A 24,583-nucleotide genomic window follows, 5' to 3' on the forward strand; every position below is an offset into this window, starting at 1 on the left:
GGGGTTGGGGGGTGGGAGGCAAGGGAGGAAGAAGCTGTCGATGGCCAGATTCTCTTTTAGACACCTGAGCCTGACTGGCTTGGTAACCCGAGAGTTTTCATTTTCTTTCCGGCCCAGTGAAAGACCCCGGGGCCCTTCTTTGCTGTCTACCCTTGGATAGACAGCAGGGACATCTCAGGGTTCTGCTTCCTTGGTTTCCAACTCCCTGGGAGCTGAACTGGGTTGCGCAGCCCTGCGCTGCAGCTTGGCTGCTCTGATCCAGCGCTCTGCTTTGAAATCTACCCCCTCCCTTTTTTTTTTTTTTTTTTTTTAAACCAGGTATGATGATGTCAAACGTGATGCTGATGCTACAGTTACAGACACAGCCCCCGCTGGCGCAGCCTCTCTGATTCTCTCTCCCTCTCCGCGTCCAGCGCTGGGCTTTTTCAGACAAGTGCATCTGCTAACCAGGTCACATTTCAGCCACGACCCACCCTCCGTCAGTCACTGAAGTCAGACCGCAGGAGGAGGGCTGAAGAGGACCGCAGCGCCTCGCCAGCGGCGCGTTGGAGGAAAGGACATCAAATCCTGCAGAAGTCGAGACCCCCGCCCCCCCAGGTCCAAGCCCAGACCACGATGAGCGCTCCGGGCTACGGGTGGCTGGCGTTGCCGCTGCTGTTCCTCGCAGTGGTCGCCTTGGCTGAAGGCGACGCCAAGGGGCTCAAGGAGGGCGAGACCCCCGGCAATTTCATGGAGGACGAGCAATGGCTGTCGTCCATCTCGCAGTACAGCGGCAAGATTAAACACTGGAACCGCTTCCGAGACGTGAGCGGCGGGGCAGGGAGGGCCGGGTCGGGCGCGGGTTCCGGGAGGGAGGCGGGGAGCAGGGACCCCGAGCGCGCTGGGAGCAACCACCGCGTGTCGGAGCCAGAGCCTCTCCGGCCTGCCGAGCTAACTGCGCCAAGAGTAAACAACACCGAGAGTCCCAAACCTGCGCCCCTCTCGTGTTCGCTTGGCCACCGGCATTGGGACCTTCAGTCCCGCAGCCTCAAAGAGTCCCAAGCGAGGGACATGCTTGGAGGGCGCACGCTCGCGACAGGGTCTGCCCAGTGGCTTGACGCGGAACAAGGGTGCGGGATGTGGGGACCCGGGTACGGGCTGCTGCTGGGCCCCGCCTGTCCCCTTATTGCTATCGGTCCCGGGGCCAGGCCTCTGCCGGGTGGATGCTGCAGGCTAAACACACGGGCCTTGGCAAAGGCAGCAGGTCTGGGTGGGGCAAGCAGGGAAGGTAGCGGCCGCTTGGGTGTTCTCGGTCCTCGCCTTGGACTTGGGAAGAAGGGGACCTAAGGCGCAAGGACTGAGCGGTGGCCAAGGCTTTGAGTTTGGAGAAGGGTTCCCCAACCCTCATAACAGATGGTGGAAGGCGTGTCCATAATGGGGTGAGAGCGGCACAGTGAAAATGCCCAAGGCCCCCTCAGGGTGGCCACCAGAACCAGGCTACGGTCCTTGAACGTAACAACCTAGGCATGGTTTTCCTTGACCACGCTTGGAGGGGGAGCAAGGCTAAAAACCCAGGGGACCCATCCTTAGTCCAGAGGGCTTGAGAAGCAGAAGCAAGAACCTCAGGTGCTGGGTTGGGGGGCCCTGGCGGGCGCCCACCACATTCAGACTTAACCTTGGGCCGAGCTTTGCGGGTGGGGGTGGGGAGGAGGCTGCGGACCGGCCGGCGCCGCAGCTCTGTTTACCCGCACCTGTAGATCAGGGAGGGAATAGGAGGCGCGTTCCTTCCCGCAGGGCGGCCGCAGCCGTGCCTCGCAGATGGTGGCGTGGGCAGGGGTGAGGAAGGGAGGGCGTGGCTGCTCCCTGGGCACCTCAGAAGCCGATGAAGGGAGGGGGAGATGTAGAGCGCCCCTCGATGTGGCGCTAGCTGACTCCCCGACCTCCGAAAGCATTCCCCGGATTCTCTCATCCTACCCACCCAGTACAAGTCACACTATGACTGCCCTCACTTCTTAAACTTCGAACACCCACAAGTTCCTTAGATAATTTATTTTTCTATTCAACAGTTTAATCCTGGTTCAGAATAAAGATCTTATTTTAATATTGTAAGGTGCGTTACTGATACGGCATGCTGTGGGTCCTTACCGAGAAAACAGATGCCCAGTAACCCAGAAGGCTGGGGGAACCTGGGAATTTCATTCCGTCAGAGCATGTAGAACTGGTATTTACAGTTTTTCTTCTTGGAACCGGCCTGGAGTATCTGTCTAGACATTATTTTTTAAACACACGTAGGGCACCCAGCCACACTACGAGAAGAGGCAGAGATTCGGATGCTTTTTGTTTTCAAAGTCAAACTGACACGTTTTCATTTGTAGAGGGAAGGAACAACCAACTGCATCCGGGTCTCCAGGCTGTGCTGGCCCCTGGACCACATAGTGGGCCATGATCTCCATCTTTCCCCCACCATCTTAGAGAGCCTGTGACCCAGCAAAGCCTTCCCCAGGCACCTGCAGGACCAGCCCAGATTAGCGCAGTCCCCTGTCACGGTCTGCAGTTCAGCAATGAGGGGGCAGCAGCAAGCTGGTCCTTCCGGAAGGAATCCATGTGTCACTGGTCCAGGCCTCCCTCTGACTCTCTGACTCTTTGATCTGCCTGGGACTAGTGAAGGTCAGAGAGAAAAAGAAACGCTTAATCAGAACAGTGAGGGTTTAAAAATAAAGAGAGTCCTTTCCCTTCTCTCTATCCGCCTGCTTCCCGCAGCAGACACAGTGGCTGCCAATAAATGCTTGACTAGCTTGACCCCCAGCTCAGGGCTACCCACCTGTCTGCCTGTATTGGTGCCACTACCACCCCCATCAGAAGAAAGGCACTAGCATTAAAATTGCAGGACCAGGCCCTGCAGGATTCCTAGAGCCTGCATTGCTGGTGGAGAGGGGGTGTTTATGCTTTGGAAACGCGGGTTTTTCTCTAAAGCCCCATTCTGGGGAGCCCCGGCTGCCGGAGGATGGGGTCAGAGAAAGAAGTAGGACAGAAAGGATGAGGGAGAGGGCGTGGCCTTGTGGGAATCCGTTGGCAGCTTCCACTGAAAGGCAAAAAGGAGGCTGCGAGCTCCGAGTCACTGCCTTGCATAACTGTAGCCATGCCACCTTGTGAATGGCGCCTCCTGGAGTTAGGTGGCGCACAGACTGCACTCAGAGACTTTGCCAGCCCTGCCTGCACACACTTCCCATCCCACCGTAAGGGCTGGAGCCCCCAGTCAGACACTGTAACCCAGATCTTCATATCCATCTTCATCGGGTCGGCTCTTCTGAAAACTATGAAAACATCAGCTCTTCATGAGAGAAAAGGGATTTTTTTTTCCTTTTTTTGGTAGTTGGGGGGAGTCCCTAAGAAGTTGCCAGATTGAGCTTGACCCTGGTTCATAAGTGATCACAGATGGCACAGGGCCACTGGCTTTGGCTGAGAGAGGCAAGCAAGAAAGAGGGCTATTCTCAGAGAACAAGACCCCTCTCAGGAAATGTCAGTAACACGGATGAGGGTCTGTCTCATTGAACAGTTGACAGACGAACTGGGAAAATGGAGGAGATCACGTCAGAGAGGCCAGAGGAGGGTGAGGCTCTGGGGTGTTGCTTGGATGTCCGGAATTGACTGGGTGGAGGAGGGCCTTTAGATTAGTGCTCTCTGTGTGAGCATTAACAATCAGAGTCTGGCTTTGTTAGCAGAGTAATTTCCTCCCCTCCAGTGGGCACAGGGCTCTCCTATCCTGGGCCTGTAGGTCTTTTCTAACACCACTGCTCTTCTCCTGGGGAGGAGTGGACTCAGGAGGGAATAGCTAGAAAGCTAGTGGGCTAAGCCTGACTCTGTGGCTCAAAAGTCCTCTGCCTGGTGCAGTCTTATGCTTCTTATGAGCCCTGCTCGTCAGTGTTCCCATGTCCAAATTCACTCCCTGCAGAGCTGGGTCAGACTTGTCTATGGGTCTCGTGGATACGGGCACTTGAGAAGAGAAGGCCATTACAGGGCCTCTCCAGGGCTGACTCCAAAGAGCCTGGCTGGGAAGAACGGACTGTTCTCTTTCTTCTTGGCTCTTCTCTGCTTTGCACTCCACTTCCATTAATTTTTAATTATATTTGTGAGGGCTGAACGTAGTGCTTGGCACCCAGAGGCACACTGCTAATCCATGTTGAGCTGACGATGGCAGTGAGCCTTCCCGATATGCATTGTCTCTCGCGCCTCTCCGCAACCCGTGAGACAGTTGTCCCTTGGTCATCTACCCTTGTGTGGTCAAAGAAACTGAGACACAGAGACATCGAGTGGCTTATTTGGTACAATGTCTTTTTTTTCCATATATTTATTAAGTATATTAAATATACAGTGTTCTGCCTGCATGCATACCTGCAGACCAGAAGAGGGCACCAGATCTCATTACAGATGGTTGTGGGCTACCATGTGGTTACTGGGAATTGAACTCAGGAGCTTTGGAAGAGCAGGCAGTGCTCTTAACCATTGAGCCATCTCTCCAGCCGAGTGACTTATTTGGGGACCCACAGCTAGGAAATGGCAGCCCTGGGGTTTTATTTTTCCCTTGAGACAGGCTCAGTATCCCAGGTGAGGGAGTACAAGCACACACCACCCACTGCGCCCAGTTTCTTCAATGCAGGGCTATGTGCACACGAGGCGTGCGCTGTACCGCGTCCCCAGTTCCAGAACATGGATTTGGATCCAGGTCATGTAATTCAGCTTTGATTTCGGGATAATTGACATTCCTCATCTTCACCGAATGGGGGAGGAAGGGTCAGCTATAATGAACCAAGAGTCCCCCGGCTAGTATCTTATCAGCTTCCAAGGCTGTCCCAGGAAGGAACAGCATCTCCTTGGACAAAGACCCGGTGTTGTCAGCAGCCAACCATCAGCCTGTTCTCCAACCTGGCCTGCAGGGACAAGGAGTGCAGAGTTTGAGGACAGTTTGGCCTGGCTTCAGGTTCTTCCCACAGGACACCAAGCTCATCAATACCAGCCTTCTGAACCTCGGTTTCAGATTGGGAGGCTGGCATGAATGTGCACTTCTTGCCTCAGGAGGGAGGGCATCCCCTGCTGGCCACCATTGGCCATATAGAAACTGTCATTGGAGCTGGCCCACAACCTGCTTCATTCTTCCTGTTGGGAGCGGTACAGTGGCTTGATTAGTTCCCTCATCTGCTATGAATCTGGGTGTGTGCATCTGGGGTTCCGTGGTAATCCCAGAGGCTGCAGAGCAGGGATTCAGGGCTTTTAACTGGTGACCGTGTCCTAGTCTTATGTCCTTGTGCATGCCGATAGGCTAGTAACATGGAAAAGCTGCAAAGGGTTCCCGGATGACTGTCCCCTCCTGCTCCCAACCTCCAATGTGAGTGTAGGGACAATCTGTGCATACCTTGTGAGGAGGTGTGGGTTTGTGAGAACCCAAAAGTGGGTCAGAAGGGATTCTATAATTTGGGTTGGGAGCAGGCCAGGTCCTTCACCGGCTTCCTCTTCCACTCTGATTTCTGACTCTTCTCCCACCAGTTGGCATCTCCAGAACAGAGCAGCATGGTGATGGATTTGAGAGGCCAGCAGGACGCCAGACCTAGGAAGAGAGGAAGAGTAAAGGCTTGCTGCTCCGTGAAGCTGCAAGCTGCTCCTCTTGACTCCCAGCAGTTGTCAGGGAGACAGATAGCCCATGCTACCTCTCTCTTCATGAGATCAGAGCCGTCTGGAGAATAGGAGAGCTCTGTCCTGCCTCAGGTCCCATGGGTCCAGGCAAAGTGCTTGCTCTCTTTATCTTCCTGCTGGGTAGACGGATTATCTATGTGGCCCTGAGGCAACTGTTTTCCTTTTTGAACCTTGATCTTCTCATTGGTTTAATGTACAGACTAATGGGAGTGATCCACTAATCTCTGAACATTCCACGACCCAGGCATGAGGCACAGGAGCATTCCCACCCCTGGCCCCTGATGGGGTGGAGAGTCTTTGAGTTCAGGAAAGACTTTTCTTTTCCTCCCAAGGAATAGGCTTTCTGGCAGCTCGGCACACCAGCCCCTCTTAAAAATTATTTCTTTCTATGCAGCCCTGGCTGTCCAGGAGCTCACTTTGTAGACCAGGCTGGCCTTGAACTCACAGAGATCCTCCTGCCTCTGCCTCCCAAGTGCTGGGATTAAAGGTGCCCAGCTTCTCCGCTGTCTGCTGCATGTGTCGTAGATGGGCACACACCAGCAGCAAGGCTCTACCTCATATAGTCTGGAAGGCAGGGGGTCCGAGATGAAGGTGTCGTGTGCACTGTCTGGCAAGAGCTTCCTTGTGATGCTGGTGGCCTCCTGGTCCTGTCCTCATGAGACTGAACACCAGTCCTTTCCTCTTCTTTAAAAAAACGTTTATGCTATCTTAAGGGTGCGGGTGTTTTACCTGCATTTAAGACATAAATATGCCATGTATGTGCTTGGAACTGGAGTTCCAGATAGCCATGAGCCCTCACGGGGGTGTAGGAAATGGAACTGAGGTCCTCTGGAAGAGCAGTCCGTGCTCTCGCCCTTGGCCCTTTGTTCTTTCCCTATGTGGGCTCTGATCGCATCGTTAAGTGTTCTGTCCTAATGACCTCATCTAAACCTAGTTACTTCCTAAGGTTGTCACCTGACCTAATACCTCCCCACATGTATATGAGTTTGGAGTGGGGCAGACCCCAGACATGTAGCCTGTAACATAGTCTTTTTCTCTCTCTCTCCCAGGAGCCACGTGGGACTGTGGTTGGGGAACACGTAGGTATAGGTCTAGGCCTGGACACATAGTTTAGTTAGTTTGTTTTTTTGAAGTCAGTGTATGGTGCATGCTAGGTTAGATTCAAACTCGCTACGCAGCCAAAGCTGACCTTGAACTGATCCTCCTACCTCATCCTCCTGAGGGATGGGATTATAGGAGCACAGTTAGGATGCAGAGTTTAAATGTCATCATGCCCAACTTTGCTGAGCAGATGTGGGTTCAGCTGTGGTTCTGGGGTGAGCTAGGGTCTGGGAGCACCCCCTCCCCGCCCAAGAATACCATCAGCCTCCTATTGCAGGACTAGAACCCCCCCTCACTGTTCATTGGCTGCAGGCTCATTTGGCACTTGTGGGCACTGCCTAAGAGAAGCACTATTGCTTCAGATCTCAAGGGCCCTCTCGCTGGAGCAGTTAATGTGTTTGTCACTTTCCTCCCCGTAACCATAAGCCCCTTGGGGCAGGATCTGGAGATAGATTGCCTTGGGCCACTCCCCACCCCTACTGTTTAGTGCTGTAGATGCCCCACAGATGTGTTCCCACAGTGGAAAGTGTGCTGGCCAGGAAGGGTCCCACCCCTTCCCGCCAACCTCTAAATCCCTACTGACTTGCCAGCTCCAGCTCCGTGGGCTCAGGCCAGAGGGTGAGGCGAGGAAAGGGCTCTGGGCTGGGTGGTTTATTTTTCAGTGATGAGGATGTGAGGAAAGGGGGCCTTTGTGTCTGTGCCTGGCTGAAGGCAGGTGCCCACCTTTCCTGCCCCCTGGCTCCTTGGCACTGGCCTGGGGACACGGTGGAGAGGCTGGGATTACTCTGCCTCCCTCTGCCCCTTTCTGTTCGCCTTTCTTTATTTGAAAGATCCGGAAGACAGAACGCTGGGGCCTTAATCAGTGCTCAGTCCCTACGGATTATCTATGAAGAAAGCAGCCCCAAAGGCCAGGGACCCAACTCTCTCTGTGCTCTTGTGGTCTAATGTTCTTCCACACTTGCCCGTGTTTCCTCAGCTCATGGCTGGAGTCCTCCTCAGCGGTCTTGGCACCACCACCTTGATTCATCCTCGGGGGTCCAGTAGGGACACCAAGGCCCGGAGACAGTTCAGAAGAGAGCCCATCCCCGTCGCCACTGCCGAGTATAGGATCCAAGGACTAGGGTGGTAACGCAGATCCTCAGAGTCACGGAAGGTCATGCTCTGGCCTGGTCTGGCGTTGGCAGGGGCGTTGGTGCAGGCATACCTGAGCCCGAGCCAGGCTCCTGGCATGCAGGGAGCAATGAGAAGCACATTTTTACCTTTAGAGGAAATTCCTGAGAGGGGAAAAGAGGTGGTGGTGGTGGTGTGTCTCCCAGATGCCTGTCTCCGTCTGTTTGCCCAGGTCTCACACAGTGGGCACAGCCCTGTGAGAGAAAAGCAGGTGTTTATTGATGGCCTCACCCTGGCCAGCCCTCCCTTTCACTGAGGCAGAGGCCGAGCCAGGCATTCCAACCTGTCCCTTCCTCAACGGAAGCCAGGACCCTGACTCCAGGCTTGGCGTCGGGGTAAGGGGTCAGTTTTTGCGGCTGTGGCTGTGGGTGTATCTTGGGAATGACAAGAGAAGGTACCCTATAAGGCTCCCCAACTCCGGGCCTTTCCCAGGGGAGTGGGACATTCCTGCCCCAGTTATGTGGATTCCGGAATGAAGTGAAATGGTTGCCAGATTCCAAGCCTCTTGGAGCTTAGGTGAGACCTGGTTCACTGAAATTTTTAGAGAGTCTTGATTTTTCAGAAAAAAAAAATGCCAAAGCAAAATTACAGAAGCTGAGGTTAGTGACGGTCCCTTGAAGGACTGCTTCTCCCCTGTGCATGTGCTGGCAGTCTTCTCATTGACAAATGATGGCAGAAGTCTGTATTTGTGCCCCCTTGTAGCCACCTCTGTCCTCATGCTGCCAGGTGCAAGCAGAGAGCCTGGCTTCTGTGGTCCTAGTTGGTACCTCATCCCCTGTCCCTCCATCTTGGCTCTGAGCATTGCAGCGAGTGGTGAGGGCTCATCCCTGTTTCCTGAATAAGGAAGTCAAGTCTGTTGTCTTGGGTAGGTGAGACCCTTGCCTGTCATCCAGTGGTAAGGCCAAACGCACCCTGACTCCAGGCTTGACGTCAGGTAAGGGGTCAGTTTCCTCACTACGCTGCTGCAGAGAGGGGTGGGCGGGGTCTTGGAGGGCGATTCTCGTATGGGTTCCCTCCCTCTTCCACTACCCCCTGCAAACGGAAGTGATTGGGTTAATTCAAGCTGTGAAGTGAGCTGGCGATTCGGGTGCTAATTAAAATGACAGGAAGTAAACAGCTTCCAAAATACCCAGCATGTGCCCCCTAAGCCCACTAGGCCTGCGCACTTCATCGCTCCCCCAGCTTGGCGCAGTGGGCCTGTCTCCATGGCAACTGAGCTGTGCTGCAGAGATCAAAGCAGGAGATGGGTTAGCTCCAAACCTGCAAAACCAGGGGCGGATGAAGGGATTTCTGGAAAGAGCCTGGAGTAGAGAGTCCCCCCACACACACTTCCCGAAATCTGCCCCCCTCCGATGCCAATCCTCCCCTCCTGGCTTCCATACTCCTTAAAGTCTGTTGACACGGTAGGAGAAACTACATAAGGCCTGGGATGGGACTTCCTGATTCTACCCGACCTAGGCCTTTATCCGGTTCACATTTATGGTGTGCTGTTTAGGAATATGGGATTTGAGACCAGTATTCTGTCATGCAATTGCTGTGAGATCCTTTGTAAGTCACTTAACCTCACTGAACTTCAATTCTGTCACTTGAGAAACCGAGATAGCAACAGTAAGTTTCTCTTAGGGTTTCCATGAAGAATAAACAAGGCAGCGAGTAGAAAGTCGTTAGCATAATGCCTCCCCAGTGGTACTCGATGTGAAGACATTAGCTGTTGTTACGAGCGCTATTACCGTGTACTGGGTGCTGGGCAGGGAATGTTGAACTTTATGTGGTGTCTCTCCTTAAGGAATTGGCTATGTAAATAAGCCAGGGAAGCAGAAATAGTGACCCTGCTGGGTGTCACCAGAGCAACACTTGATTCTCCCAGGTAGCATAAGACAAAGAAGGGGGAGATGATGCCGAGGCTGGGTTGCTGCAGACAGCTAGCTGGTCTGGGGTCAGACGTAAACACATGTGCCAAATGGGAGGGGCAGCTGTGCAAAGCCATGGTTAGCGGAGAGATCCCTGGGTGGATGCTGGACTAGGTGGCCAGACACAGACGAAAAGATGAACCTTCTGGAGGCTCACAAAACCCTGTCAAGTGAGGATGGATTGAGGCAGAGCCATAGGGCATCCTTTTCCCCATGAAGACCCAGGTGCTCTCATCTGATCATTTCTCACAGCCTCTAATATGCCCACTTGGGTACCATAAATAGATACACGGCGGGAAGGGTGTAAATTCCCAGTGAACCTTCATCAGCTTGTAGATGGTGCTGGCCACCCCCATCTGACCTCAGTGTTTCCCCAGTCCTACCTACCCCATGCTGCCTGCAAGATGCCTTTGTCACCTCTCCCTGTGACCCCTATGGGGAGCGATCCTTCTCTCATCCCCACTGAACTCGGTTCTCCAGCAATGCCTCCTCTCTTCTCGGCTTTCAAGGGCCCTCATCTTTCAGCTCTGTCCTCACCTAAATCTGAGTTTCTTGTTGATGTGAGGGCTGTTCCTCTGAGAGAGGCCAGGAGTGTGCTTTGGGCACCAGCGAGGGAAAGCTGGGACCCTGGGTAACTGCAGGGCCTCCTGTTCGCCTCGTCCTGGCTGCTTGCTTCTACCCTCCAGCCCCTCCCCAGCTATGCATGGCAGTGGGGCTACAGGACTTAGCTGGATTCTGGAATGTCACCCCTATCCAGAAGGGCCTCTTCTGTCCCTCTCTGCCCTCTCTGTCCTCCTCTGTCAGCATGGAGGCTACCCTCTCCTTGGGGTGGGGCATGGCATCGGTGGATTCTTAAAAGCCCTCCCCACCATCACTTGAGTTTCTAATCAGAACTTCTTGGCCTTAAGCTTTAAAAAGTCACTTTGTACGGAGGCCCAAGGACTCCACCTATAGTCTAGCTGTAGTGGGTTTCAGCAGAAGACTATGAACGGGCTCCAAAGCCTTCAGCGGGTGTCCCCAAGTGGGAGGGTCATAGGATAACATAGATTACCTCAGGCTCTGCCCACTCTAGCACTGGAGCGGGTGGGGGTTGAAAGCACAGATCTTGACGGTCAAGGACAGCCTTCTCACACCTGCCTCCCAAATCCCAGGCAATTACAGCATCCTCTGAGTTTGAAACAGGATCTCAGTATGTAGCCAGGCTACCCTTGAACTGGATATCCTCCTGCCTCAGCTCCTGACTGCTGGAATTATAGATGTGAGACACTATGCCTCCCCTCTTCCACATCACAACCAGAACCCCACTCTCTTCCCAGGACAGAATGGGAGCGACAGAAGACACCCTCTGAAAGAGGCTGGTTCCTATTTCTGCCTCAGGCCTGGTAATCCTGGCTGGCCTCAGTTACTTAGCCATTCCCATCCCATTTTCCATCTTTAATAAAGGAGGATCTGGTAGAGGACCCCTGCCCCCGAGATGCTGTTTGGAAAAAGGCTAGAACTGAACGAATTGTCCTCCTTTGGCCCCAGCAAAAGGTCAGGTGGGGAGTGGAGGGTGGCGTTTGTCCTGTGGCCTCCAGAGCAAGCCCTACGTGGTGGGCCCTGCTGACCTTTCTCCTACCTGACCCAAGCCCAAGTGCTGGGAGACACTTGACTGATCGGGCATGTTATGGGGTCCAGGGTGAGGAGAGCTAAGGGGTAGCGGAGAGGCCAGATGGGAGAGACACAGAGAGCTAGAGAGGCAGGCAGAGGAATCCTAAGAGCCAGACCCTTTCTCCCAGGGAGCCTGTTCCTTTTGGGGCCCCTCCCGCTTTTCCCACCCATCTCTTAATACCTCCCCTATCTACGGAAGAGGCAGGAAGGCTGTGCTGAGTGTGAAAGCTGGAGGCTGTTCTCAGAAGTGGGGTCTGCTACTTCATTTCTGGTATAGGCCATCTGGCACTGGAGGAGGATGGCCTTAAGTGCCCCATGTGCTGCACATCTGTATGCTTACGTGCAAAGCCATACAAGTGAGGAGGATGCATGTGCACACATGACTGCACACAACACACACACACACCACGCCCCTAGGCATACACATATGCATCTAGGTAGGACTGAATGAATGGCCCATTCCCATTTTGACTGTCGCCGTCTTGGCTCTGCCTTGGGAGCCTTTGTCCCTGCGGTCCTGCTGCCTGCCAGTTTCCAGAGGAGGCTTCCAAAGCCCACATGGATATCTCTTCATTGTGTGCCCTTGTTGTTCCCACTGGGGTCTCTCTGATACCAGAGCCCCATGCCTTCTTCTTCTGGCCATAACAGCTACCCACCAGGCCCATGTCACCGCCATCTTTGCACATCTCCGACAGAGGCATGGCAAAGATAAAGAGAGGTTGCAGGTGGCTATATGTGGTTTCTCACCAGTGTGCCATGCAGGAGGCTGGTGGCTGGCTCTCAACACTAGTATCTTCCTGAAGCTGCTCCTACCGGCCTGGCAGAGTTTCTTCCAGATACCCTGGAAGCAGTTTGATGGCTTTCAACAAGTGTCTCTACCCCAAAGGGCAAAGGGAGGAAGCTAAGGGAGGTGGATGAGAAGCTTTCTGCTGCTGGCTGGGTAGGGGGTCCTCAGGCCATGGGTTAGAACAGAATTGGAAGGTCTCCAAGGGCCTCTAGTCTCAGAGACCCCGGGATGTGGTGGGAAGAGAGGGCTGTGCCGGGCAATCCCTGGTTCAGTGAACGTGTGATCTGAATCAGCTAATTGCCAGTCTCTGAATGTCTTTGTTCCTTCTGCCCAGGAAGGGCCGACTCACGTGACCTGGAAGGACTTTTCAGGGTCCCTGGTCCCTGATAATCAGGGAAGCCATCACCACCGGTGCTGTTGTCCCCTTCCCAGTGTGCACCATCTGGGTTCTGCCAGCTTTCCTACAGCTTGGAAGAGAGGCCTCTTCCTCACACCTCCCTCACAGGGTGGGCAGGTGGCAACAGGGTGCCTGCCAAAGAAGGGGCTGCCGGGAGAAACTGGGTGCTGTCTCCCAGACACTCAGGGCAGAGGCACGAGCAACACCATTCCCAGGCAGCACAGCCCCCTTAGACACCTGCCTTGATGGCAGGACCAGGGTTGGGCTGGGGTTTGCGGCACCCTTTCAAAATCACGGGCCTGACCTTACAGCTTCCGGTGCACAAGTATCCTGGGGTGAAGATACAGGAATACTGGCCTCCAAATGATGTTGCTGGGGGATTGGGCCTAGAGACACAACCAAAGGAGGCCAGGGATGTCTTGGGGCTCACGGTCTGAGGGTGGGCCTCACAGTGAAGTCCCTCCTTTCTCTCTCTTTCCCCTGCTCATTTCCTGTGGATTCCATGGCATCCTGTCTCCAGGAAGTAGAAGTGAGTATAACCCAGGCCTCACCCCGACTCTTTTCTCTTCCCCTGCCAGCTCCCATGTGGGGAGGAGAGAGGTGTGGGAGAGACTGGAAGGAGTTCTAGGGTATCGAGTGTGGGGAAGCTCTGGACGGCGTCTGGGTGGGCAAGTGGAGTTGTCATGTGGAAATAGTGGCCCAGGCCTCTCTCATCCTGGTCCCTGCAGTTGAGCCTTAGCCCTGAGATGTGATCGGGCCCTTCCTTTCTCCCCATCCCTATATCTTTTCCTAGGATGACTACATCAAGAGCTGGGAGGACAATCAGCAAGGAGATGAAGGTAGCATGTCCTTCCCAGCTGTGTGGGGGAGGAGTCTGACACCCGTGGGACTCTGCCTTGGGCTTCTTCCAACAGCCAGGCACCTGGGGCACAGGACTTGAAGTCCTGAACTGTGGTTACCGAGGGCTGCTGGAGAGAGGGACCTCTGGGGTCTGCAGTGGGGCTGGGAATCCTGGGTTCTCCTAGGCGGTCAATGTTCCAACCTTGTGTCCCCACAGCCCTGGACACCACCAAGGACCCCTGCCAGAAGGTCAAGTGCAGTCGGCACAAGGTGTGCGTCGCCCAGGGCTACCAGCGGGCCATGTGCATCAGCCGCAAGAAACTGGAGCACAGGTGAGTGACCCGACATAGTAGGCAGCTACTGCTGGAAAATACAGTTTAGTGGCTCACAAGATCACATGATCAGATTGTTTCTCAGGGTCAGGACTTCCACCCAGATTTGGTTCTATTGGTTTGGTTGGTTCTGGCTCGGGGTCTGTGGTCAAAGATGATGACAATTCCCTCTGAGGCCTTGACGGTCACCAGCGAGCAGGGGGCAATGTGAGTAGGAAGACATGGTCTCTGCGAAAAGATGAAAGAACCCGGGAGGAAACAGATTCCCACCTTGAGAAAGTCTTTGGTTTTGCTTTGGTATCAGGGGACAGAGGAGAGGGAGGATATTTGAGAAAGTTTGAACTTCGGAGTTCCATGACAATGCAGGAAAAGCTGGGGTTGGAGTGTCCCCCTCCCTCTTGCCTCCTGGCTGTTGTTGGGAGGTGGGAGTTCATAGTCACTGGAAAGCCCATAGGGAGGTTTGGCCGCCTTTAGCCTCACCTTAGGGCAACTGGCTTTCCATAAATGAATTGAAATGGGGAAGAGGGAAGGAAAGAGAGAGAGAGAGAGAGAGAGAGAGAGAGAGAGAGAGAGAGAGAGAAAGAGAGAATGAGAGGAAGAGAGAGCCATATCTCACCAAACACAGGACCTGGGGAGTCACAGCCCCTCCCTGACCCAGGTGTCCTATGTCTAAGACAAAGTAGACCAGACAACCCGAAATCCCGTTTGGACACATGGGGATTTCACGACATACTGAAGACTAGTTTCTGAGGCCTATGGGGGAGATGTTGAGGGACCTTTTGGGGGGCTATGTCAACTCTCCCATTTTGCAAATGTTAATGAGAAACACAACAGTAACCATCTGGTGGTTAGACAAAATGACTGGTTGGGCCAGATGCGGCCCATGACCTCCGCTTGTTGTTCCCTCTTGCAATCAGACCTCTCTCTGCTCCCTGAAAAAAGGCCAAGCTAGGGTTCATGTACTGCCCAGTTGGTCCATTCTTAGGAGCTGGCTCTGATGGAGGGATGATGGGAGAGGATGGGCAGGGTGGACGAGTGATCTCCTGTAGGTCGCAGGGCTGGGGTCTTGTCAGAAAGGGTCTCGTGCACCTTCTGCCTGCTCTCTTCGCTCTACCTCCATCCCCACATCTTCCCCATTCATTCTGATAGGATCAAACAGCCGGCTCTGAAACTCCATGGAAACAAAGACTCCACCTGCAAGCCCTGCCACATGGCCCAGCTCGCGTCAGTCTGTGGCTCTGATGGCCACACCTACAGTTCGGTGGTGAGGAGCCTTGGTCGTGTGTGAGGTGGAGGTGGGGTGTCCCCAGTGCCACTAGGAATAGAAGGATCACTGACTGACCTCCTGAGGAGTTCCGAGGATTGCTATAGGGCTGGGTCAGTGTGTTCAGGGCAGCCCTTCAGTCCTGGCCACGGTGATCTGACTTTGGGCAGCTGGAGGGCAGGGAAGAGTCATGAAGGAATGTTCTGGCAGGTAACACACATGGAGTAAGCCACTGGACAGACTGAGGGAGCTCAGTCGGTTTTTCAGGGAGAGAGCTTAATGCCCACCAGCCAGCAGGGGGCAATGTGGGCAGGGCATAATCTCCATCAGAAGGCATAGGGAATAACCTTGGGAGCAAACAGAATTTTGAGAATTTTTGGAATTATGAGAAGATATTTGTGAAGGCACTTTTACAAACTTAAGAGTTCCGGAGAAGCATAGGCGCTGGCTAGTAATGTTTCTAGAAGTGAGAAGCTAGGGCTGCTTAGCTGGCGTTGACTTGAGGAGATCCCCCCTTTTTCCTTTTTATATCCCCCCACCCTGTGTGTGTGTGTGTGTCTGTGTGTGTGTGTGCATGCTCAAGTTGATGTTGGGATTTCTTTCCCATGGTTCTCAGTCATCGGGTTAGGGTTTCTCAGTTAAACGAAAGTCCCGTGACTGCTAGTCTTGTTAGCCAGATCGTCCCGGTGGAATGTCCTGTTTCTGCCTTCTGAGGCTGAACTTACAGATGGGTTCCCATGCCTACCTGGTATTTACGTGATTTCTGGGGATCTAAACTCAGGCCCCCATGCTTATGTGACAAATGCTTTAACCCTATCCTCTCCCCAGGCCTGGGGAGAGCCTTTGGGTTGGCATAAGGTGTAGAGGTAAGATTTCCTTGCTGAGGGGATTGTGGTCACAGAGTGGGGTGGGGAGGGATGAGGAGAAAGAATAGGTATGAGACTGCATGTAGAAACCATGGAGCTCACAAAGAAGCTAGAAGGAGACAGGAGAGAGGGGTTAGGAGGAAGACGGGAAGGAGAAAAAGAGGGGGGCAGATGGGGATGCAGAAGAAGCTGTATCCCATGTGAGAGGACAAGTTGTCTTGTGGGCAGGAAGCTACCAGGAAAGGCCTAGGAGGTCTGGCTTCCTCCTAAAGCTCATGGTCCTGGGCACAGCCCTGAGCCTGCCTTGGCCTTGCTTCATGTTCTCTAGCAAGCACAAAACCCACGGGCCTTCCTTCCGGAATGATAGAAACCCTCAGGGCTCCTGGCTGCAGGACTCATAGCTGAGCCCCCATCTCCTAGCCTGTGCTCTCTTGTGCAGTGTAAACTGGAACAGCAGGCATGCCTGAGCAGCAAGCAGCTGGCAGTGAAATGTGAGGGGCCCTGCCCCTGCCCCACGGAGCAGGCTACTACGTCTACCACTGACGGCAAGTCAGGTAATCAGGGTGGATGGTCATAGCCAGGCCCAGGGATTTGCAGATTGGTCATAACAGGGAAAGGCGTTGGAACCTGTGGGATTTGGGGTCCTGGTAACATAGAGCAGGACACTGGGGCTTTGTCCTTTTTCTCTTCCCAGAGTCTTGGGGAAGTAGGAGAGGAGTCTGGTTAGACTTTGGGAGGGAGGGGAAGCAGGAAGGGGAGGGGGATAGGAGATGGGAGGAGAGGAAGCCCCTTTCCCTTCTCCTGCTCCCCTGAACACTGCCCAGCCTCCAGGGCTGCTGCTTTCACCCTGTCCCTCCTTGAACCCTCTGCTCTGTTCCTCACCGCAGAGACCTGCACAGGGCAGGACCTGGCCGACCTCGGGGATCGACTCCGTGACTGGTTCCAGCTCCTTCGTGAAAACTCCAAGCAGAATGGCTCAGCCAGCAGTGCAGCCAGCCCCGCAGGTAGCATGGGGGACCAATGCTCTGTCTGGGGTGGGGTGGGGTCAGGGATACAGGAAGGGGCCCTGCAGACGGGTGTGAACAGGTGTGCCCCTTCTCATCAGATCCTGAGCCTATGGTGTGAACCCCCAAAGAGCTTCACCTGGAAGAAGAGAGGTTGGCTTCAGCCATGATAAGATATGGGTGCAGGAGTTTAGTTCCTCCAGTGGGGTAGCCAGGGAAAAGGGAAGATTTTTCTGGACCTGCTGAGCATGGTTGCAGCCCTGGATTTGATCCCCAGTACTGAAGAAATGTATTCTAACAGACTTGTAAAATGGACTTACATGGTTCAGGTACAGTTCAGCGTAGGGGTAAGAGGCAAAGGCCTTTGGCTGTTCTTTATTTTCTGTACCCCAAGGTTAGGTTTCAGGTTAACCTGAGTCTGAACAGAGGTCTGGGGCTGAGAAAGATGTAGCAAGATGGATGGACAGGCAGCAGAGCATACCTGAACTCCAGGCTCCTCCCCAGGGCTGGACAAGAACCTGGGTGCCAGCTGCAAGGACTCCATCGGTTGGATGTTCTCCAAGCTGGACACCAGTGGAGACCTCTTCTTGGACCAGACAGAACTGGCTGCCATCAACCTGGACAAATACGAGGTCTGCATCCGCCCCTTCTTCAACTCCTGCGATACCTACAAAGATGGCCGTGTCTCGACCGCCGAGTGGTGCTTCTGCTTCTGGAGGGAGAGTGAGTCCAGCCCTGTGGTCCTCTGGCACTGACTTCCTTTTGGGGGGTGTTGAGCCCCAGATACAGCTTCTCTTTGGCAGTCATAATAGTTGCCTCTTGGTCACATGCTTAGGCCCAGAGCCTTCCCGCCCACCTCCTTAATGAATCTATCCAGGCTTCTCTCATCAGCTAGAACCCAGAGCAGCTAACACTCAGCTCGCTACCTGGGCAGGCTCCCGGGTGAACTGGATTTTGTGGATCCTGAAGCTTGTGCACTTTTGGATACCTTTAAATAAGAGCATGAAAAGAAAAATGAATGTGGGGGCTAAGGGCTGGTTCAGGGGTAAAGCATTTGCTCTGATGACTGAGCTCCAGCCCCAGTATGTACGTAAAGGTGGAGGAAAGAATTATCTGCACAGGGTCGTCCTCTCACCGTCACACACGTGATGCGGCATGCACACGCCTGCCCTCTCAAATATACGAACACACACACATATACACATGCTTCACACACACGTGATAAACACACAATTATGAATGTGAAGCCCTTGGGGCCCCTTTGAGAATCTGAGAGAGAAGGGTGCCAGTGAGGGCTCAGAGCCAAAGACCCATCAGCTTTTCTGTGATTCCCCTTCTGATGGATACATCTTCTTTGCCCCAAACACATGATTTTGTAAGCTATTGCTTGCAATTCACCATGTATCTGAAACCAACCTTTCCTGTAGTCCCCAGTGCAGGGATTTCAGGCATACACCACCACACCCTACTTTGGCTTTTATTTGTGTTTCTTCATCTTTTTTGAGACAGGGTATTATATGGTCCAAGCTGGCTTAGAAATCACTCTCTATCCCAGACTGGCCTTGAACTTGTCATCCTCTTGTTTGCCTTAGCCTCCTGATTGCTGGGGGTGCAGGGCACACCATCACGCCTGCTGCGTGACATTTGTTAGCGGTGGATGCTCAGAGCCAGAGCCGGAGGTGTGTTTAGAAATCCCCTAGGCCAAGAGGCAAACTGGTCTCAAAGGGTCAAGTTTGCTGCCTGGCCAGCCACTGGAGGAGGCCCAGTACTTGCCTCCCTGGTGATTGCTGTATGAGAAGCATCTGCCACCGAAGGCCAAAGCTTGGCTAGGGCTCCATCATGTGCTACTTTGGGGTCCCAAATACACGACCACTTCTTTGTGAGTTTACTTCCTGAATCTGCTCTGGGAGATAACCATATCTAACTCAGAGGCTGTGGCAAGCACACACTGAGGAAGTCGGGGTGCACAGCGCTGTGGGAATCACGCATTCCTTGGTGATGCGAGACCCCAAGAGCAGTTTTTCTGTCTTCAGTGTGCTGACCAGCCCCCCTGCTGGATGTGCGGCTGCAGCACGTCCCCTCCCAGGCTCTTGATTCACCCCATTCCTTCTGCATGTGTGGAAGGGCTGATCCACAGGCGACAGAAGGAGGCTGTGAGTCTCACTGAACACAGCTTGAGCACATAAGACTTCAAAGTCCACCTCCATGGTGACACACTTCCTACAGCAAAGCCACACCTCCCAATAGTGCCACTCCCTCTGGGCCAGTCAACCATTCAAATACATGAGTCTATGGGGGCCATTCCTATTCAAACACCCACAGGATTTTTGTTTTGTTTTTTTGTTGTTGTTGTTGTTTTGTTTTTGAAACAAGGTTTCACTATCTGGCCTTGGCTGTCCTGGACCTATCTATGTAGACCAGGCTGGCCTCAAACTCACAGAGATCTGCCTGCTTCTGCCTCCAGAGTGTTGTGATTCAAGGCACGTGCCACCACAACAAGCTTTTTTTTGAATTTTTAAAAAACTCATCCTATGAGTGCCAACATCCCTAGAGAAAGAACCCTGGGATTCTTAGGATCGTTAGCTTGTCTTAAGCTGTAGTGGTCTCCCTGATAGATACTGGATGTTTTCACCCAGCGGAACCCTACACTGGCTTGAGGATCTTAGTGGGACCCCTACATACCACCACCACCCTGGTGTGGTCAGATAAAACCCAAGAGTCCAGGTGTTTTATTTCGCAGAGCCCCCACAAAAGCTTCTAAGTTTAGGGGTGCTTTCAGCACCATGGGTCAACCCTAAGACTGCTTCTCTCTACAGAGCCTCCCTGCCTGGCAGAACTGGAGCGCACACAGATCCAGGAGGCAGCCAAGAAGAAGCCAGGTGAGGAGGGGTGCAGAGGAGGAGGCCAGGGGTGCTTCCCTGAACTCCCTTGAGGCCCAGAGAGTCCAGCTGCCCTTTATGGCATATGATGAACCTATAGGAGGACCAGGCCCAGAACCACACGGGAAAGCACCCTTCTGGGTTTCATGGGATTGGTAGGCAAGAGTCTCCTCAACCACCCCTCAGGGAGTGTCAGTAGTACTGGAAGAAACAAGCCCTGAGTGTCTGGTTTCTTGGGGACGGGGTGTCAGTACCAGGCTGGCCAAGTTCTGAGGTTCTCTGGGACCCTGCTCACACACAAGACCCCTCAGGGTTCCTGTTCTAACGCTCAGGTGTCTTCATCCCGAGCTGTGATGAGGATGGCTATTACCGGAAGATGCAGTGTGACCAGAGCAGTGGTGACTGTTGGTGCGTGGACCAGCTGGGCCTGGAGCTGACAGGCACACGCATGCATGGGAACCCTGACTGTGGTAAGAGCTGGCGGCACTGGAAGCCTCCTGAGAACCTGCTTCTGGGGGTTTGTGTACATGGGGGCAGGACCCTGAGCTGAGAGAAGAGAAGATACAGTGGGCTCCTTATCAACCTTCCACTTGTTCCCCCAACAGATGACATCGTGGGTTTCTCAGGGGACTTTGGAAGTGGCGTCGGCTGGGAGGATGAGGAGGAAAAGGAGACAGAAGAGGCGGGAGAGGAGGCCGAGGAGGAGGAGGGTGAGGCCGGTGAGGCAGATGATGGAGGCTACATCTGGTAGATGGCCCTCAAGGGCCTCGGCAGGCCAGGGTGCCGACGGCCAGAGAGACGGGCCAGAAGAAACCTGGACGACAGCAGGCAACTTAGCAAATGGATCCGGAAGTCAGTGTGAAGGACCCTGGCTCCAGCGGGGAGGATTGGAGTGAAGAGTGAGGCATGTGTGACTGGTGTGTGTGTGTGTGCGCACAAGTGTGCATGTATGTCATGTGCGTGTGTCATGTGCTGACCTGTGTCCTTGATCCATGCTGCTCCTGGCAGTGAGTCACCCAAAGGCCCCTTCCTTCCTGTAGTTTTTTTCTTTTCCTTTACTATTGATTTTTAAATGCACACGTCCACACACATGTACACAGTAACAGGCCAAAAGCAATGAAACGAGACACCCCTTATTCTGTCCCTCAGCCCAGCACCCGGTATTCCTCCCTGCTCAGTCAAGTGTTACCTCCCCCTGCCCCTTTCTGCCTTTATCCCCCCATCTTCTAGAGTCAAAGAGAGGAAGGGAGGGAAGCTGTAAGCTGGGCACCCTCCCTAAATCAGGCTGATTTGGTGCGAAAGCCTGGCCATCTTCTGGTGACAATAGGCAGGACGCCACACACAGCAAGGCGGACCTGTCTGATATCTGAAGGTCTAGCTGCAGGTATGTCCAACCATGGTCCTTAGGCTGCATATGGTTAAAGACAGTTATCATTGTGGTCCAACACAAAACTGTAAACCTACCTAAGACATAATTTCTTTGTTGTTTTTGTTTGTTTGGTTCGGTTCGGTTTTATTTTGGTAACTCGCCTGAGGAGTTCTTGACTGTCAACTTTGTAGATGACAATGGTCAATGTCCATGATCTACTGGATACACCTACTAGATCATCTCTAAACCTATTCCTGAGAAACCACAGATAGCCCAGGAGAACAGGCAGAGACAGTGAGTAAGGGAGGGGAGGACCCTCTTTGCCTGACTTCAGATTAACCCAGTCAGCACCTGTTGCCCCGTGGGGATCTAGGATGCTTTCTTGACAATCAGGGGCTGTCATCATGCAGCCGAGCTTTGACGCGGCCTGCTATGAGGTCTTTCTCCTGCCGTCTCTGTCCCCGGGTAGGGTTCCCCTTGTCTAAGGAGTACAGGACCAGAAAGCAGCAAATGTATGCCCACCTCCTCCTTGACCCTTGAAGGAAATGGTCCCTTCTTGCCCAGACCAATAGAAAGACATGTCCCTGAGACCCTATGTGAGGAAGTAGTGGGAAGCCGTCACTTCCTGTACCCTGAGATAGTCCTGGAGGAGAGGCATCAAAGCCACTGTCCTCTCAACCACGGGGTCTCCTCTGTCTCAAGTGTCCCCAAGACAGCCAAGACACCCTAGCAGAACTACACCCCCCGCTCTATTTAAACCCCTTTAGCATCTATGAGTAGAGGGGACAACATTGGGCAGCTAGGCTCTGAGGCCATACCTCACCATGTCCCCAAACCTCTAGGCCCAGTGGGAGGTCCTCTTACCCAGATGCCCTACGGGGTTCTGCATGTTTATTGTTTCCCATTTCTCCCTTTTCAATGGAAATTTCTTAATATATATTGATGAAGAATTTCTTACCTGTACTTGGGCCTCTGATACCTTTTGGTACATGCGCATGTGTGTGTGTGCGTGCGTGCATGCATGAGAGAGAGAGAAAGAGAGAGAGAGAGAGAGAGAGAGAGAGAGAGAGAGAGAGAGAGAGAACACCTGGGGGCCACTCTGATGGCTAAGGAGGAAGCCACCTGTATGTTGGGGTGCTGGTAGGCTGGGCAGCTCCTGGGGCTCTTGTGCCGAGGCTTCTAGGACAAGGCCCCAGTCTGGTTCTCCCCAGCATCCTGGGGCACTGGCTGGATGCATTTACTGAGTGTTGGTTGGACTCTAGGGAAGAGCCTCCTCCTCATCCTTCCCACCCCTTTCGGCCACCCTTGGAATGGCCACCTTCTTTGTCATCTCCTGGGAGAAATACGGAAATGCCGCTAAGTTCCGCAAAGTGCTTCTCCTTCCACAGCACAGTTCTGACTCCACCAGTGTCGCCTGACCCCATCCCCCGCTTCCTCCTCCTTTCCTTCCTCAGGCCTCTGCCACCTTCCTCTGGTCCCTGGCTCAGTCACATCAGCCCTCTGCATTCCAGAAGCAGTCTCTGCTCTTCCTTCTTCTCTTCTTCTTCCTCCTTCTCCTTCTCCCCATCCTCCTCCTCCTCCTCCACGCCATCTTCCCCCTACACCCCGCCTCTCCTCCTCCTCTGGCTGGAGTTACTTGAAACTTCCCGCTCTCGCTAGGCTGGAGTCTGATTCTTCCTCTGCCCCAGCTGGATTTCCAGAATGTTCCTGGGTTGCTGTGAAGAATTTTAGGCTCTCTGGGGTGGGGATGGGGTTACAGAGGAAGAAGCATCCTCTACTTCCATTCTGCCCCGTCCTCCTGGGGGGAGTGGTGTTGCTATGCTCTGTGTGTCCCTGGGTCTTCTGGTTGTGTATCTGACTTTGTAAATATGTTCAGAAGAAAGCAGAAGGGGTTGAACTCGCCTGCTGCAGGTTTGTAGGGGTCCTGAAGCTTGTCCTTCTTCAGGGACATCCCATACTCCTTTTCACCCCATTGAGACGGAGCCCCACAGAGGTAGGCAGAGCAGCTGTTCCCGATGGGGCTGATGATCCCCAGGTGGCTTCTGGTTAAGCAAGCTTCAGGTTTCCTCAGGAACAAGGTCACAGTTAGGTGGCTGTCAGTCCTGTGACCTTGTCATTGACTAAGCTGCCTGCCAGCCCCTCCTTGGTGCAGGCAGGGGAGTTAGGGCTATGTTGACAAGAGTTAAACCAAATTATTGCAGAGCCACATCTTGCAGGGGCCCTGAAACTGCCCAACTGGGAGCCTCCTCGGGCCCCTGGGTGCTGGGAAGGGTGTTCAGGGTGGGGCAGGTGGGGGTCGGAGGGAATAAACGTGCCTTGAGAGACCACTCAGAGGTCCCAGGAATGATGGGGATGGAGCTTAGCCTGGGGAGCTCTGCAAGGGAGAATGTTGGTGAGAGAGATGTGGGACATCTTGACATCCCCCCAGTGTCCCACAGGGCCTTCCTTCCTCCAGCCCCCCTGCTTTGGGTTGGCACCTATTTGGCCTGTCTTGAACTCTGCTTCTGGCTTCACCACTGAGTAGGTGGGCGGTATCTTTTGGTATCATCTCACCAAAAGCCTGAGCCCACAGCCCTTGGAGAAAACCAGGGGCCCATCTTTGACACCTGGGTCATATTGGGCCTCCTGGCCTGCCGTTGTCCCAGAGGAGGACCAGGGATTGCAAAAGGAGATTCAAGAAATCCCTAACAAGTCCCAGGCAGAGCATCCCGCTTCACAGCCCGCGTCCTACTTAAACCGTCTAATGTGCAATAACCGAGCTTAGAGTTAAAAATTGTGGTCCAGTGCTTGGGTTCTGTCTGTAGATTTAAGTGCTGACATTGTATCTCTCAGTAATTTTAGATGTCTTTAAAAAAAAAAAAACTGAACAAGTGTTAGACCCGTGTGTGCGCTGATGGGCACTCAAGCGTCCTGTGGGTGATCCCGCTCTCTCCCCTTCCTCTGCGCCACATCCCCTCATGCCCCGCCCACACCCACCTGCCTCCACCTGGGGCCCCTCACCTTACCGTGGTCTTTATCTGCCTATTACTCAGCCTAGGGAAACAAGTTCACTCTACACATGCATAAAGGAAAGCAAATGTTATTTTTAAGAAAACGGAAAATAAAAACTTTTAAACACCACCCGCCGAGAGATATCTAGTTATTCTGCCTCTTAGTGTTTTCAGGAAGCTGACCTTTGCAAATGAGACCCTGTGGCCCGGACGACCTCAGTCGGCTCTTTGTTCTTACTGTTACAAGTGAGACTTTGGAGGACCAGGCTCTGCATTATCGCAAAGAATGCCGCCCATGCAAATGAGCCCCTCTCCTAGTAAGCACGCCCCTGTGGCTCAGCTAAAAGCAGAGATAAA

General features: G+C 53.5%; 1 protein-coding gene across 1 annotated transcript; it reads left to right on the forward strand.

Moving 5' to 3' along the window:
* The first annotated feature begins 330 nt into the window (after positions 1-330).
* On the forward strand, positions 331-24,356 carry Spock2 (SPARC (osteonectin), cwcv and kazal like domains proteoglycan 2). Its single transcript, XM_057794467.1, has 11 exons — positions 331-804; positions 13,203-13,211; positions 13,476-13,521; positions 13,740-13,854; positions 15,004-15,118; positions 16,424-16,538; positions 16,872-16,988; positions 17,493-17,711; positions 19,805-19,867; positions 20,200-20,337; positions 20,473-24,356. Exons 1-11 carry the CDS (start codon positions 616-618, stop codon positions 20,616-20,618), a joined length of 1,272 nt encoding a protein of 423 aa, XP_057650450.1. The 5' UTR covers positions 331-615; the 3' UTR covers positions 20,619-24,356.
* Positions 24,357-24,583: the final 227 nt, after the last annotated feature.

This window comes from Chionomys nivalis, chromosome 19 (genome assembly GCF_950005125.1).
Source record: "Chionomys nivalis chromosome 19, mChiNiv1.1, whole genome shotgun sequence".
Classification (NCBI taxonomy): Eukaryota; Metazoa; Chordata; class Mammalia; order Rodentia; family Cricetidae; genus Chionomys; species Chionomys nivalis.

Excerpts from the sequence above, each read along its gene's own strand:
- Spock2 (XM_057794467.1), top strand. The coding sequence starts at position 616 with ATGAGCGCTCCGGGCTACGGGTGGCTGGCGTTGCCGCTGCTGTTCCTC. Across the intron at positions 16,989-17,492 it reads CAGTGCAGCCAGCCCCGCAG|GGCTGGACAAGAACCTGGGT; the intron begins GTAGCATGGGGG and ends GCTCCTCCCCAG. Across the intron at positions 17,712-19,804 it reads CTTCTGCTTCTGGAGGGAGA|AGCCTCCCTGCCTGGCAGAA; the intron begins GTGAGTCCAGCC and ends TTCTCTCTACAG.